Raw genomic sequence first — 16,022 nt, 5'->3', positions numbered from 1 at the left:
AAGAGCTTGCACACAGATCTTCAGAGATCTTTCCCTGAAAACAGCATGTAGTGCCTCCCCAGGTTTCAAGTAGTCGCCACCTCTTTCGATAACATTTGAAAATAAATTTGCATTATCGCAACAGCTGCTTGCCATTGACTTCTCGTTGGCAGCAGCTATTGGTCTTTGCTGGGATTTGAGTGACAATAAGCCTCCTCAAGGTCCAAGTTCTCTTCGCACTTATTCGGCTGAGGTTTGGTCAGTTTCCTTCTTGCCGCTACTTGGCTATTTGGTCTCGTTCTTTTATGGGGGGGGGGCATTGATGTGACAAACGGGGTAGGGTTGTGTTAGAGGACTTATTATTGGCTCACATGGAGCTTTCACACAAGTCAACAAACGATCTGATTGGAAACCTGTGGTGTTCTCTGGAGGCTGAGTGACAACAAGTCTCCCCAGACGTCCAGATCTCTCCACCTCCTTTGATAGCATTTGCAAATTCATTTGCATCATCGCAACAGCCTCTTACCATTGATTTCTCGCCGGCAGTGGCCATTGGTTTATACTGGAATTTGAGTGGCACTAAGCCTCCCCAAAGTCCCGGTTCTCTTTGCGCTTGTTCAACTGAGGTCTGGCTGGCGCTCTCTCCTTGGTCTTTCAGTCCTTCTTGACCTTTCTCAGCTCTTCGGTGTCACTTTTTTATTGGGAGGAGCGGTGGTGAAACTATGGGGGGATGCATGATGGGGGTGTAGAACTTGTAAATATGCAGCTTCGGTGTTCTTCATTCCCTGTAACGCTTATCCGTTATATTGTCTTCTTGTATTATTCTCCGCATTCAAGGATGTTCCTTGATATTTCAGTCGTTTTCATTATCGTTAGTCGTTGTATTTTTGCAGTTATTCCTCTGATTCTAATTTCTGGCATTCTTTTTTCGAAGTTTTTTCAGAATTGTTCCTAGTGCTCCTACTATTATCGGTACTTTTTTGATTTTCTTCATCATCCAAATCGCTTTTAACTCTCTGGCTAACTCTGTGTATTTGCTTCGTTTCTCATTTTCTTTCATACTCACCCTGGGGTCAGCTGGGACAGCAAAGTGTACGATTTGACAGGATTTTTCTTTCTTGTTAATTATTACGACATCTGGTCTTTTTGCTTGGACAAGTTTGTCCGTCTGTATGTCCATGTCCCATAGGATTTTGTGGTTCTCGTTTTCGAGTGCTGTTGCGGGTTTATGCTTGTACCATTTGTCTGTACGCTCAAAATGCAGTCATTTGCACAATTCCCAGTGCACCGCCCTCCCCACTTGGTCATGCCTGTCTTTGTATTCCTTTTGGGCCAGTTTGATGCATTCACTTACTATATGGTTTATCGTTTCGTTTCTTTGTCTACAGAGTCTGCATTTGCTATTTTCTTGTGTTTTATCGATTCTTGTTTTGATATGGTTGGTTCTTATCGAGTTATCTTGTGCTGCAGTTATTAGAGATTCAGTTTCTCGGTTTATATGTCCTTTTCGCATCCATGTCCAGGTGTTTTCGTTATTCTCATCTTTTGTCATTCTTATGAATCTTCCGTGTAGTTGTTTCTCTTCCCATTTCTCTTTTCTCGTTTTGTCATTTGTTTCTCTGTTTTCTGTTTTGTTGTTTTTTCAGTGTCTCTCGCTGCCATAATTATCCCTTCAGTGTTTTGCATTATGTATTTTTCTAGTTCTTTTTTCGTGTCCTTCACACAATCTTCTATACAGATCAGTTCTCTCCCGCCGTCTTTCCTTTTTACGTAGAGCGTGTCAATATCGTCCTTTGGGTGTAGTGCATTATGCATAGTCATGAGTTTCCTATTATTATTATTATTATTATTATTACAAATAATCAAATGAAACTTTTTAAGTCAATTCTACGTTTTTAGGCGACTACGTGTGTTTTTATGACCTTGCTACTCACATATAGGGTTACTGGTTCAGGAAATGTGTTCAACTCTTCTAAAATAATGTTTACAACTTGTTAAATTTAATTCTGCCTAAATTTGGGCATTATACAATTATGAGGGATTGTAATTTCCTTTTCTTTTTTTATAATTAATTTTTAAGTTCAAAACCAGAAAACCTCATCAAACAGGTTTCTTTCACTTTAACCAAAATAAATAATGAGATCGCTCTTATGTGGTGGCCATTGTACAGGGTGACCCCAAAAAACGGGCTCCAACTCTAATTAGGCCCCGTTTCTTAGTGTTTTGGTTTGTTGGTTATTTTGTTTTACGGCATATCAACCTTTTTCAGGTTATTTAATGCCGAATCTGGTGATTTTGAAGAACGATTTTTTGATATAGTGTATTTGTTTTTTAAGTCGTATTCTATTTAACCCATAGTTGGGACCCTAACAGGTACTACCACTCTAGGTCAGAGTGGACCTGGGAGCAATGGCAATTAAAGGGTGGCTCCACCATCGGATATAGTTTAAGGTCATATCCAGGACCTCTTAGTGTTTTGTCCGAATGAAATGAAACTTTGGTCATAACTAGTTTATTATATTCAAAACATCACATCAAAACACTAGGGTATTTGGCCCTTTTTTATCCGTTCTACAGCATATGTTCTAGATGGCCTCCATTTAGCTTTTGTTTTGTTTTTTTGGTCACCCTATATAGTGACTGTCGCATTCGTTCCTTTCTTTTTTTTCTTTCTATTTTACTCGTGGTGATTTCTTTTCTTTCTTAGTTTGAATCATTCATGCTTTCTATTATCGCAGTTTCATTCTCTTATTCTTTCATTCTTTTATTCTTTTATTCTTATTTCATTCATTTGTTAGCCGAATTAATGTCCTATTTGACTATCTATTTATGTCTCTTTCCAGAAGACAGAGTTAAGCACAAAGTCGGTTCTTCATCCGGAAAAATCCAGCCAAAAGGAGCAGTTTCGGTTGGAATACAAATTTATTTATTTATTCACTAAAGAATCACCGCTTATTAAAGTCTGGAAGCCATTCAAGAATAAATGAGTGTCGGACGAGACATATTAGAACTACATTTAGTCCAAAGAACAAATAGGTGACGGCATTATTTCCAAACAATTTATTTTCATTTCAATCATGTTTCAGTTAAAAAAGAAACAACAACATTAAAAATAGTAAGTCATAACGAGTTTCATCATACACACCAAACATCGAAATGAAAACTAAACCGGAAAAATATAATCGCCATCTTGATAAACATGTCGATAAGAACACCTAATAATTAACGCTCATAATTTTCTAGCTAAACGAGTTATTACCCATAATCGCTCACTTGCAACAACAAGAGACTTTTGCCTATTATCTGAGTAAAAGTGTAGTATCTGTCCTTCAGATGGTACACTTCAATTTCTTGTTCTCTGTCAGTGAAGGAGAAATCCTTCACGACTGAGACAATTTTTAATTTTTGTTCTTTTTCTCCACGTTAAAAAAAAAACGACCCTGGTGTCTAACTCTGTCTCGTGGGAAGGCATTGTAAATAGGACCTCCGTGTCTCCCCAGATTTCTAGCACTCACCGATGCCAGTTGCAAATCAACCATCATCATCGCAACAGCCGTTTACTATTAGTTTCTTGTTGATTATGGACGTTGGTTTGTGCTTGAATTTGAGTGTCAATGAGCCTCCTCAGGATTCGAGTAGTTTCAGTGCCTTTGTTAGAAACTCGCTCAATATATGTTACCGTGACATAGGTTGACATATAATCGGTGGGGTTTTAATAGTATTTTGTCTAGTTTTTTATTTATAACACCTTTTCCTAAACTTACCGTGTTAAAGAGAGAGTCGGCCGCCATTTTAAATTTTCCAATACATCGGTAAACATTGTATGTTTTTCGAGCTGAATAAACATGTTACACTGAATAAAAACACAAAAAATATACCCAGTTTGGTAGAAAAGTAACTTATCTTGCCTTTGATAACATTTACTTGTTATATATTTGTTTTTTGACAACTTTTTCGAATCTATGTGTACAGTAATACGAGCCCCAACATTAAAATTAAACACAAAATACTCCAGTGAAGAATGTATTTAAAAACAGACTAAAACTTTTAAATACTTATTTTTATTTGTATTTTTAAGATTTTAAATAATTAAATTCGTTTCGATTCGTTAAAGCCATTTGCCGTTTTACAGCGCTCTGTAAGGGACAAAATAGTTTTTTTGTTAAGAAAACACCACCGCGCTAACTAATTTTGTTTAATTACTTGACCTCATATCGTAATTGTTATTTTTTTAATTTTCGGCAAATGTGTAGTTTAGCGGCGTAAATTATTTGTCAGACAAAATATTATAAAAACTATTTATTTCATTTTTATTACTTTTTCATCATTTTTATTAGACTAAATGTACGACAATTGAGGCCACCATATTGGTTTTAAAATTTAGCCTTTCTAAGGTTTGACAGATTGGCCTTTTAAAGGTCAAATTTGGCCCTTTTTTACGGTCTTATATGAACTGTTTTTATCCGCCATATTTTTTGTAATGAAAGAACATAAAAAATACCAAATTTGGCCTTAAAAAGACCAATCTGTCAAACCTGAGAAAGGCCAAATTTTAAAAGCAATACAGCAGCTTCGATTGTCGTACATTTAGTCTAATAAAAATGATGAAAAAATAATAAAAATGAATTTTTTCTGGTTTTACTTCAGCCTTTGGGTCTAATAACGCGTTTTATATAAAAAATAAATAGTTTTTATAAATTTTTGTTTGTCAAATAGTTTACGCCGCTAAACTACACATTTACCAAATTTTCTTTCCACGCAAAAAAAAAAAATGTAAACATTGCTATATTTGAAATTGTTTCTGACCAGCAATATATCTTCACACGGGCAACGCCGAGTGAATAATGCGATATTATTGTAGATTAATACATGCAGCTACATCACCTCTCGACCCCCCCCTAAAAAACGGGGATCTACATTTTTAAGCGCTTACGTGTAAACATTCTGAAAAAAAAAAAAAAAAAAAAAAAACAGAATGGTACATGCAATTTTTTTTTTCGAATTTAGAATAGCGGTTCAGTTTCGCTTATATATTTAATGTAAAATGATTTTCCATTTCCGAATAATTGTAGCGATTCACAGAAAAAAAATGTTAAAAGACATAAATTCTGTCTCTAATTTTAGTGGGAATTCTACTATTTTATGCGATTACGTGTGATTTTACGGCCTTACCACTCGGACTTAGGGTTAGTAGTAAAAAGATTAAGTTAATAGTCCAGAAGTTGAATGACCCGGAAATGGGTACCATTTTATGTTGAATTTATATACGAAACTGACTAAATATTAAAAGTTTTTCTTCTTCTTTAAGCCAAGTTTTTTAAGTGTTCAGACCTTAATAGCCTAAAAAGGGAAATTATCGGTTACGTCCATAACATTTATTTTTAAAGTGAAGCTGAGGGTGCTAATCTAAAAGTATACCAATAATAATAATAATAATAATAATAATAATAATAACAACCTCGGGATAAGATAAAAATGTAGTATCTGTTCTTCATATGCTGCAGTGCTGCTGCACTTCTGCACTGCTGCACTGCTGCACTTCAATTTCTTGTTCTCTGTCAGTGGAGGAGAAATCCTTCGCGACTGAGACAATTTTAATTTTCTCCACATTAAAAAACGACCCTGGTGTCTAACTCTGTCCCGTGGGGGGCGGGCATTGTAAATAGGAAAAACAACAACCTGCAAAGGTTATCGAGAGAGGTGGAGAGTACTGGAAATCTGGAGAGACTTGTTGTCACTTAGACTTCAGAGTACACTATAAGTGTTCTCAAAGAGAAATCTTTGATAATGGCATGTGTGACTACTCCCAATGAATAATAATAATAATAATAATAATAATAATAATAATAATAATAATAATAATAATAATAATAATAATAATAATAATAAGCACTATAAACAGACCAAAAGAATTTGAAAAAAAAAAGATTAGGAGAAATTGGAATCGTTGGGAAGACTACAATCGAGGTAATGTTGGAAACAGCTGAAATCTTAAGAAAAACCCTCGAGTGTGGAAATTAATATACACATGAGCGACAAATGCTAACCAAACATATAGAAATTGCAACAGAAATGAAACAAAAATACTCAACCAAGAGAATTGGAATTGCAATATCGTAAATTAGCGACCCCACTAAAAAAAAAAAAAGCAAAAAACAAAACAAAACAACAACAACAACAACAACAACAACAACAACAACAACAATGTAGAGTCAGCATCGACTGGTACCACGTTGAAGGGTCGAGGAGAATGGAAAGACTGACGAGGGAGAGCACTAGCCAGATCGCTACTGGATGTGTGCGAAGAGGACCGGGTCATTGGGGAGGCATATTGTTACCAAAATTTCAATGATGACCAATGATCATTGCAAGCGAAATGGCAATGGTAAGCGACTGTTGCGATAACGCAGATTCATTCGCAAAGATTATCGAAAGAGATGGAGTATACTGGAAATCTGGAGAGACTTGTTGTCACGCAGAGTCCAGGGAACACCACTAGGTTGTTGTCGGTGAGTAATCTCTGATGATGAGCTGTGTGAGAACTCCTAGTGAGTACATGATAATAATCCACACGAGCTACAAAACGCTAACCTGACACATAGAAACTACCAGAGAAATAAAACAAAAAGATGGAGGAACACAGCATGAAACTAAGAAAACTGAAACTGCAAAATTGTAAGTTTACTAACCCCCGCCCAACCGAAAAAAAAAACAAACTATTGTAGTATCGACTGACCCTACATCAAATAGTTGAGAAGGATTGAAAAGGACGGAAGGACATAGGAGTGCACTAACCAGACTTAAACTGGATGAGTGCAACTTGGGCCTTGGGGAGACTTATCACTAGGGCTTTGACAACAGCATATTCTTTTCATTGTTTTGACTCTCGAGTATATATCCGACACAGTTAGACACAATTAATCAAACGAGAACCACATCACTCCATATAAAAGCATATAAGATATCAACCGATACACACTCGAGAGTCAAAACAATGAAAAGAATGTGCTGTTATTCTAGTCCTACTTATCACCATCCGAATTATAGTGAAGACCAATGGTTATTGAATGACAAATGGCCGTTGCGATAACGCAAATTCATTTACAAACGGAGGTGGAGATTACTGGAAATCTGGGGATACTTGTTCTTCAGGAAATAACACTGGTTGTTTGTTAGTAAATAATCTTTGATGATTGCCTGGATGAGAACTCCTAGTGAATAATAATAATAATAATAATAATAATAATAATAATAATAATAATAATAATAATAATAATAATAGGTCAAGGAGGATGGAAAGGCGGAGGTGAGAAAGCACTGACCAGACATTCATTGGCTTATTGCCACCTAAATTTTAGTGAAGACCGACGGTCGCTACTAGCGAGTAAAACAATTAAATGCAAATTAAGTTGTACATCTTTTCGAAAGAAGTAGGGAGTATTGGAAACATGAGTAGTCACTCAGATTCCAGGGAACACCACAGGTGTTTCTCAAAGAGAAATCTTTGATGTTGACTTGTGTGAAAACTCCTAGTGAGTGAGTGAATGAATGAGTGAGTGAATAATAATAATAATAATAATAATAATAATAATAATAATAATAATAATAATAATAATAATTATTCACGTTTACTGAACCTGAAACAAAAAAAAAGAAAAAGAAAGAAAGACAAACAATAAATAAATAAATAAATAAATAAAAGAAAAGGTCTGCTTACCCTGCCCGTGGATAGCGACCCATCTCAGCTTGGGCACTTGCCAAAAGCGCAACGCATAAGAATCCCCAAATATAAATAATTGCTGTTGTGCTCCATTGGATTTTGGAGATTTCGTCCCTGAGAAAAGAATTGTCTTTCTTACCGCTATTACTACTATTACTACTATTGCATGTCCTCGTTCGACAACCACCAAAGGTTTCCCCACGAAACCCACTCGTTTCATTAATATTGCTGGTATTAGCATCATCATCATCGTTATCATCCGTCGTAGTGCGTTTATGACAAGTACTTGTTAGCCTGTTGACAACTCGGCCACTGTCAAAATACCTTAATTCATCTCCATTACTTGACCCCTTCGAATTGTAAGTCCAGGTAGGTGACTCCATGATAATGACGTTGTTTCGGTGTGCCGGCCTGTGTCGAGGTTAGTCCTTCCTTATTTACTTGCCTCTTCACGAGGGCAAAGTTGGACACAAGATCGGTTGTTAATGTGTGCGTATTGTGTGTGTGTGTGTGTGTGTGTGTGTGTGTGTTGGGGAGAATGAAATCCAGCAGCCCCTCCCCAAAAAAATAAACGAGGCGCAAGATTAAAAATTCTACAAGTCTTTACTAACCGAGGGCAGAAAAAAAATAGATTAAGTGTGGTATCAGAGCAGATATTGCGATTTGTTTCTTGCTAATGGTGTGCGGTGTGGTTGGAGTGTGGGATTGTGGTGGTTGTTTGGGTGGAGGAGGAGGCTTTCGCGGATGTGGAAGATGTTAGGATCCGACTTTGCGTGAGTTCTTCTTCACTTGTCTTTCATTGAACAACAACAACAACAACAACAACAGCTAAGTTGTTGCCGTATGCGTGGATCACAAGCGTCCTCGTCGTGTAATATGCGTTATTATTCGTGGCTTAGAGTCGGCCCCGGTCATGGTTTCCGTTTTTTTTTTTTTTTTCCTTTCTTTTTTTTTTTTTTTTTAAGGCGAATAGAGGATCCTCGTAATTATTAGAGGCGTCGAGGATTCCTGCCCGTTCGAGATGGCGAACTGGAAGGCCGAGAGAGCATCTTGAAAGTTGAGGGTGGGTCGGTTCGGCTCGGTAAGATCGGTCGGTCGGCCGACGTGCGGTTCGTAAGCGGGAAGCCGCTTTTATACAAGTAGGGACTTTTTTTCTTTTTACTTTTTCCTCCCCCTTGTTTTCCCAACCTCCCCCCCCTCTACAATAGTTATTCAAGTTGACTTGCTACTGCGTCTAAGCGTGCGTAGTGCTATAGTTTACAAGAGAGAGAGAGAGAGAGAGAGAGAGAGAGAGAGAGAGAGAGAGGGGGGGAGGAGATGGGTCGTACAAAAAAGAAAGAGTTACGAGATTGCTATGTGGAGAATACTTTTGGTATGTGCCTGTGTACGCACTTGATTTGTTATATTCACTTTCGGGGGTGGGCGGGAGTGAAGTTGCTGATTATACGCTTGAACCACGGCTAGGAACAAAGTATAGTATCTGTTCTGATGGTACGCTTTGTCTATTCTGTCCTGAGCGGCCAGTGAAAGAGAACGCCTTCTTAGTCCGAAACAATTTATTTATTGATTTTTAGTCCAATCTAGAGTGCCCTTTCTGAGGAAGCTGGATTTATAGGTGCCGGTCTTTGAGCCGAGAGTTCATCATTCCAATTCCTGGGCCTAACATTCACGGGCAATATGAATTGGAACAAATACGTCAAAGTCATTGCCAAGGCTGCTGCAAAGAAGGTAGGCTCCCTCTATCGCACTAGAAAAATACTCACATCTGACAGTATCTTTACAAAGCCATCATACATGGAATGTTGTTGCCAGATATGGACTGGTGCATCAAACACTAGTCTATCTTTATTAAACAGGGCCCGAAAAAGAGTCCTCGATCTATTACAGTGGTTTTCGAACACTTTTTGCCACCACTCTTTTCACCGCCGGACCAAAATGCCAGCGCCTCTTCGTCCAACAAACGCCAGAACGACAGTAATGTTAAATGTCATAAGACTTGGTTGATCCTTCAATCAAAAACAGTTTACTGTATAAAATACAATTTTAACAAAGCAAAACAAAACAAAACAAAAAAGGTCAACATTTATTTTTCAATCACAAACAACTTGAACTGAACATGAAATAAATTGTAAAACTGAACTAGTAATCATTAATAACTACCATACTTAATGAGATGCGCTGGCTTGGTGCATTGCAACCAAATTATCAACATCAAGATGGTTTGTCAGGAGCAGTCTCATATAACCACGTTCTGTTATGGTGAGTTCATTTCTTTGTTTTGGGAGAAGCCTGGACATAGCGTTGAATCCCCTGTCAATAGATCCCCTACTGTCAACCAAGCTCCAACCCCGGTCCAATCGCTACAATATTACATCCCTGTGGTAGTTTTAAAAGTACTTTAATGGAATGTGCTCATACGAATTTGTGACACCGGTGCCCCCCCCCCCCACTCAGCGTAGATACCCCCGACTAACCCCAAAAGCAGCAAAATTCAACACTTTCACTGTAGAGACCCTTCGCTACCGGAGAGCCTTCTACTGTGAAAGTTTGTTCCCTCGGATTGTTAGACTTTGGACGCTTCCTTCTGTACCTTGTTTCCCCGACTATAGTAACATGTAGAAGCTTAAAACTGATGGGAACAGATACCTCAGGAGGAAAACCCCTACTTAAAGTCTCTGTAGGCATAGACCTGTATCCACAGTAGATCCTTACGTCTTAGTGGGAATTTTCCTTGTTTGCGGTGAATATGGAGAATAAAAAAAAAAAAAAAAAAAAAAACGCGGCATCAAAAAGTAGTTTTTTTAAAGAAAGCATTACCATGCTAACAGCCGTTACAAGAAGGAAAACAAACAAAAAAATTATGGACAAACAGATATTTATTAAAGTTAGCTACACCGTTTCGCATTCTACCGCTCCAGTAGGTATCTCACTGCCGATGAAATCATCTCTGTGTATAACAGCCAAGTATGTCCTAAAATGAAGTAGTGTTGCTACATCTTGGTAGGAGCTGCTCGCCGCGCCCGCCCTATCCTGCCTTGAAAGAATTCAAAACCTAGTAGATGATGCCCTTTTCTCTTTCCTACAGCCTCTTTCCCACAAAAGAGACGCTGCGAGCCTGTTTCTGTTCTATCGTTATTTTCATAGCAAGTGCTCGTCTGAGCTTCAATCTATGGTTCCTCCTGGCCAAACTTTCACAAAAAACACTCGACTAGCTACAACTACTATCAACAATTTCCCCCATTCTATCTGTACCTAAATATAAACGAAGCTTCCAGCACACAAAGTTTCTTTCTTAGTATTACCTGCATGTGGAACACGTTTCCACTGACCTGCTTCCCAACCGACTACAATATAGTAGACTTCAAGTCCACTGTAAACAAGTTCTTATTGAGCCGTTCCATTAAATAATCCAAATTCTACTCAATCTACACCATTAACGATTACTACACTACCACCTTACATTGATTAACCTTTATCCCTAAGTTGCACTCGGACCTTGATAAGTGATTTTCTTGTAAAAAGGGGGTTGTAAAAAGTTGGACAGTGTGCTAATGAAAAAATAAAATTCTGCAGCAGACGTGGCTACAGGCAACAACTGCACCTCGGTTTACTGATTAGAATCTTTCGTTTATAAGCTCAGTGCTGAGTGGTGCTAGCAGTCAACTTCCTTTCTGGTTTTCCCAATCAGAGGCAAAAATGGAAAGACAAGAGTAAAATGTGAAGGGAAGAGTTAAGACTCTTGCCTTCACATTTTACAGTTCTTTGACTGCTGAAAGTGCACGAGTAGCCTATCTTCGAGTGATGTGCTCGGGAATTCAGTAAATAAAGCTAAGAGAGAGAGAGAGACACACACACACACACACACACACGCACGCACAAAGAGAGAAACAGTGGGAGAGACCGCCCTTCTTGGTTGTTTTCAGGAAACTTTTTGATGACCGTCCGTGATTCCTAAAGGAGCAGATGTAATTCCTCACGGGACACAAGTTTACACACGTGTTAACATGTAGACACCCAACAGTCGCAAAGTACAAATAGAAAGAGGAAAGAACCGCAACTTCTGTTTCATGTTTTAAGAAAGCACCTTTATTTCTCATACTCCCGCCACGAGTAACTCATGGCCGTGACTTCATCCATGTCTATAACTTGATCGCCCTCGCTAAAGTGCTCGTTCTCTTTCTGTATAGACTTTTTCTTTTTCCTTACCATGACATCATATTTGCATTTTAGGAGAGGTAAAGTTACGTGTTTGGATCACGTCGGGGTCACCAAATATAGAGATGAAGACAAAGAAATTGAGTTTCATTCTATATTAATAAACAAACTTTATTTGTCATTTTCGTTACTGGCGTTAGTAGAAAAGAGAGAAAAGTGTTCATTGTGTTTAAAGATAGATTTAATATATTGTTGGCTTGTTGAGGAGAGAACAGCTCAGTCCACACGTGTTTATAGCTAGTAGTCGCCGGAACAAAGAAAGCCGATTAAGGGAGAAAGAAAAGGCAAATACTTCAGTGTGTTTACGTATGTAGGAGCGTGCGTCTGGTAGTAGAGACAGGGTATAAAGGATTAGTGTCTCGTGGTAAGAAAGAGTAGGTGTGTGTGTGTCGGTGTATGTTCCTTAGCATGACAATGAATGTTTGCTAAGGCACAGCATGTGGAAATAGGTGTGAATTTGAAAAGAGCCATAGCTAGCTTGTTGTACTCACATTCTGCCTGGGACCAAAGGCAAAATCAGGTTGAAAAAGAATTCATGGTTTCAGATTTCGCCTTTTACATACTCTGTCACGTTATAGAGAGCTGGCTTGTGATTGGACAAGCCAGGGAGAAAATAGATTTCAAATCTCGAAGTCGTTAGAAGTAGAAGGGATAAGAAAAATACGCTATGCAAAAACAAAAAAAAAATGATAATAATTGCAGCAAGAGACACTGAAAAAATGAGCAAGGTACAAAACAGAAAGGCAATGGATAAGGCGAGAAAAGAAAATTAGGAAAGAGAAACAACTATATGGACGATTCATACGGATGACAGAAAATGAGAATAACGAAAACACTTGAACTACTAAATTGAAACCTAAACAGATAAACTGAATCCCTAATACTAGCTACACAAGATAACGTGATAAGAACCAACCACATCAAAGCAAGACACAAGAAAATAGCAAATGCAGACTCTGTGAACAAAAAGGCGAAACAATAAATCACATAATAAGCGAATGCATCAAACTAGCTAAAAAAAAAATAGAAGAATAGGCACAATCAAGTGGGGTAGGGTAATATGCTGATCATTATGCATTTCAAGCACCCAGACAAATGACACAAGCACAAACTAGGAGCAGTACTTGAAAACGGAAGTCACAAAATCCTATAGACATGGACGTACAAACATATAAACCTATCCAAGCAAGAAAACCGAATGTCATAATAGTTAACAAGAAAGAAAAGTTCTGCCACATCGTAGACTTCGCCGTTTCAGCAGACTACTGTGTGAATGCCAAGGAAACGGAAGGGCGGAGCAAATACACGGAAGTTGCCACAGAGCTGAAAGGGTTATGAAAGATAATGAAAGTTAGGATAACGCCAATAATAGTAGGAGCACTAGAAAACATTGAAAAAAGAATGGATGAGATTGGAATCAGAGGGATGGCTGAGAAGATACAACGGATAACAATAATGAAAACTGTTAAAATATTAAGAAAAATCCTTGAATACGTAGATTAATTCGCATAAACCACAGACGCAAGCTGGACATATAGAAACTGCTACAGAAATAAAACAGAAAGAAACACCACATGGGATATAAAAATGAAACTTTATAATTTTAAGTTCACCCTCCCTCATAAAAGTGTTTGTATGAACTGGCACCACACAAAATGGCCGAGGAGAGTCAAGGAGGATGGAAAGACCGAAGAAAAAAAGTACTAACCGGACCTCCACTGGATGTGTACAAAAAGAACTAGGACCTTGGGGAGGCTTATTGTCACCTAAATTCCAGTGAAGATCAATGGTCACTAAATCAATAGTAAACGGCTGTTGCAATAACGCAAATTGATATGTAAATCTCATCGAAAGAAGTAAAGAGTACTGGACAGCTGGGGAGACTTGTTATCATTTAGACTCCATTAGACTTATCATTTAGACTAGATTGTTTTTATGTTTACCCTGTGTGAGAACTCCTGGTGAGTAATAATGATGATGATGATGATGATGATGATGATGATGATGATGATGAATTCAGTAGGGATCTAAATGTGACTTGGTATGATATTTCTTTTTGATATGTGCTATACAGGAGCAATCGCTCAGAACAAATTATGTTAAGTATTACATTGATAAACCTGTTGAAAGTCCTCCTCCTCTGTGTCGATTGCGTGGGCAGAAAGGTGGGAAGGTACAATACATCGTCAGTAGATGTGAGAAATGTTCTGCAAGGTCGCTACTAATCGTAACGTTCCCACCCACGCAAGACGCAACGAAGAACTGCCTTCTTTTCCCCTCCAAGCTGGGTTCTTTTATCAGCCTCAAATATCGCCCAGTCACGTAGGCTTACCACGTTCTTCACGTCTTCTTGCATAAAACCAGGTACATTTCTTGCGTTTTCTTCTTTTTTTTTTCTTCTTCTTCTTCTCCTTACCATGTGCGAGTGGCAAAAAGAACACACCATTTGTCTGTTTGCGGTAAAGCTATTTGTGATATTACTAGTACCCCTCCCTCTTGATCTTATGATCACGCATGAAAGATTCGGGCGGTGGTCTTTTGCGTACGTCTTCGCAGTGGTACCGTTACTTTATTACGAGTAGCACTTTTTCTAGTTTATGTCGAGAGAGCGTAGTGCCGACCTCTCGCCCCTTGTCCAATTTCCCAGACACCTCGATGCGACATGTCCTCGTTGCTGGCACCGATAACAGCGTAGCTCAGCGAGAGCTCTTCTTGCTTTTCAACCCCTGGGCTGCCAACAATCTCTGGCAAAGTGATTGAAACTGCATTGCAACTTCGTCCTGCTTATCTGGGGTTGAAGTTGGGTTCACAGGCCCACTAGGAAGAATTCTATGTCGCTTGGCCGCCGCAACAGCAGGCTCACAAACCTCTACCTCTTTTGTTATGAGAGCTCGAGCCCTGCGTGGATCTGTTCTAGGGTCATGTGCTCCATTTTTGGGGGCCCACATAATTGTTGTCTAACCGAAGCGGTGAGTCCTGATACGAAACCACAACTAAGCAACCGGCAAGAGGAGATTACTTCAATCAAACGTACTAGGTCTTGTAGGTCACCCAAGTATTCGCCCCCAGTTCCCCAGGACGTAAACGACGACAGACAAACTGGTAAAATGCAACAAAAGGGTCTGGCACAAAAGCCAAGAGGAGGGCTTGTTTCTCCTGCTTTAAATCCTCCCTATGGTCATGGGTAAATCGTCCGTATACTGACAGAGCCTCGCCTCTCAGTCTGAATGTTAGATTATGTTCGGCGTTGTCAGCGCCGTACATTTCACACGCCAACTATAATCATCCCAAATATTTTGACACAGTGTGATCGGATGAAACACTATAAAATTCGAGAATCAGCCGAATGTAAAACGCTTTACCAGCCATTTGCGTTTGATTATTAGTTAATGGGGAATTAGCTTGTATTGCAAGGTCGCTACCGATCGTAACGTTTTCACCAACGTAACACGCAAAGAAGAACTGCCTCTTTTCCCGACAAGACGCGTTCTTTTATTCGCCTAAAATCTCCACAAGTTACGTGGGCTTATGACGTTCTTCACGTCTTCTTGCATAAAACCAGGTACACTTCTTGCGTTTTCTCGTTTTTTTTCCTTTTTCCTTCCATGTGCGAGTGACAGAAAGAGCAGACCCTTTGTCCCTTTGCAGTAAGGCTATTTGTGACATTACTACTAACTCAAAAAGAATACAAGAGGCGCCATGACAATATTGCGAGGAAGGTACATTGGGATATATGCAAGAAAAGAAGGTTTGGATGCAGTGAAAAGTGGCACGAGCATGTTTCTGAAAGGATGGCGGTGAATGATACAGTGAAATTATCATGGGATATGGATATCGAATGTGACAATTTGATTGGAGCAAGGAGACCCGATTTAAGCTTAGTAGAAAAAAATAGGCACACAAGACAAGAATCATTTATATAGCAGTATCAGTTAATCTGGAGTAAAAAGAAAAGAAGGTGGAAAAGTACCAAGATTTGAAAAATGAATTAAAAAGATTGTGGAAGTGTTGTGATAGAAACCTTGGGGAGTGTGACAAAAGTATTTGACAAGTGGATTTAGAAACTCCCTCTTTGAAACTGCCTGAATGTTGCAGAAATATTGGAGGT

At 38.6% G+C, this 16,022-nt stretch overlaps 1 protein-coding gene across 2 annotated transcripts in view; it reads right to left on the bottom strand.

Annotated features, from left to right (window-relative positions):
- The window catches only part of LOC145293755 (uncharacterized), a 312,307-nt gene extending 303,471 nt beyond the window's left edge, over nucleotides 1–8,836 (bottom strand). The window contains exon 1 of one of the 2 annotated variants that reach the window (XM_080140260.1): nucleotides 7,697–8,836. In XM_080140260.1, coding sequence (XP_079996386.1) covers nucleotides 7,697–8,082 — 386 coding nt within the window. In that variant the 5' untranslated portion in view covers nucleotides 8,083–8,836. The remainder of the gene's footprint in view (nucleotides 1–7,696) is intronic. The other variant, XM_080140250.1, reaches the window with a different exon arrangement.
- Between the last annotated feature and the right edge of the window lie 7,186 nt (nucleotides 8,837–16,022).

Source organism: Euprymna scolopes, chromosome 2 (assembly GCF_053919585.1).
Source record: "Euprymna scolopes isolate OS-2025 chromosome 2, ASM5391958v1, whole genome shotgun sequence".
NCBI classification, from domain to species: Eukaryota; Metazoa; Mollusca; class Cephalopoda; order Sepiida; family Sepiolidae; genus Euprymna; species Euprymna scolopes.
Note: the sequence above shows the minus strand (reverse complement) of the source record. Positions and strands in the feature narration are given on the sequence as shown.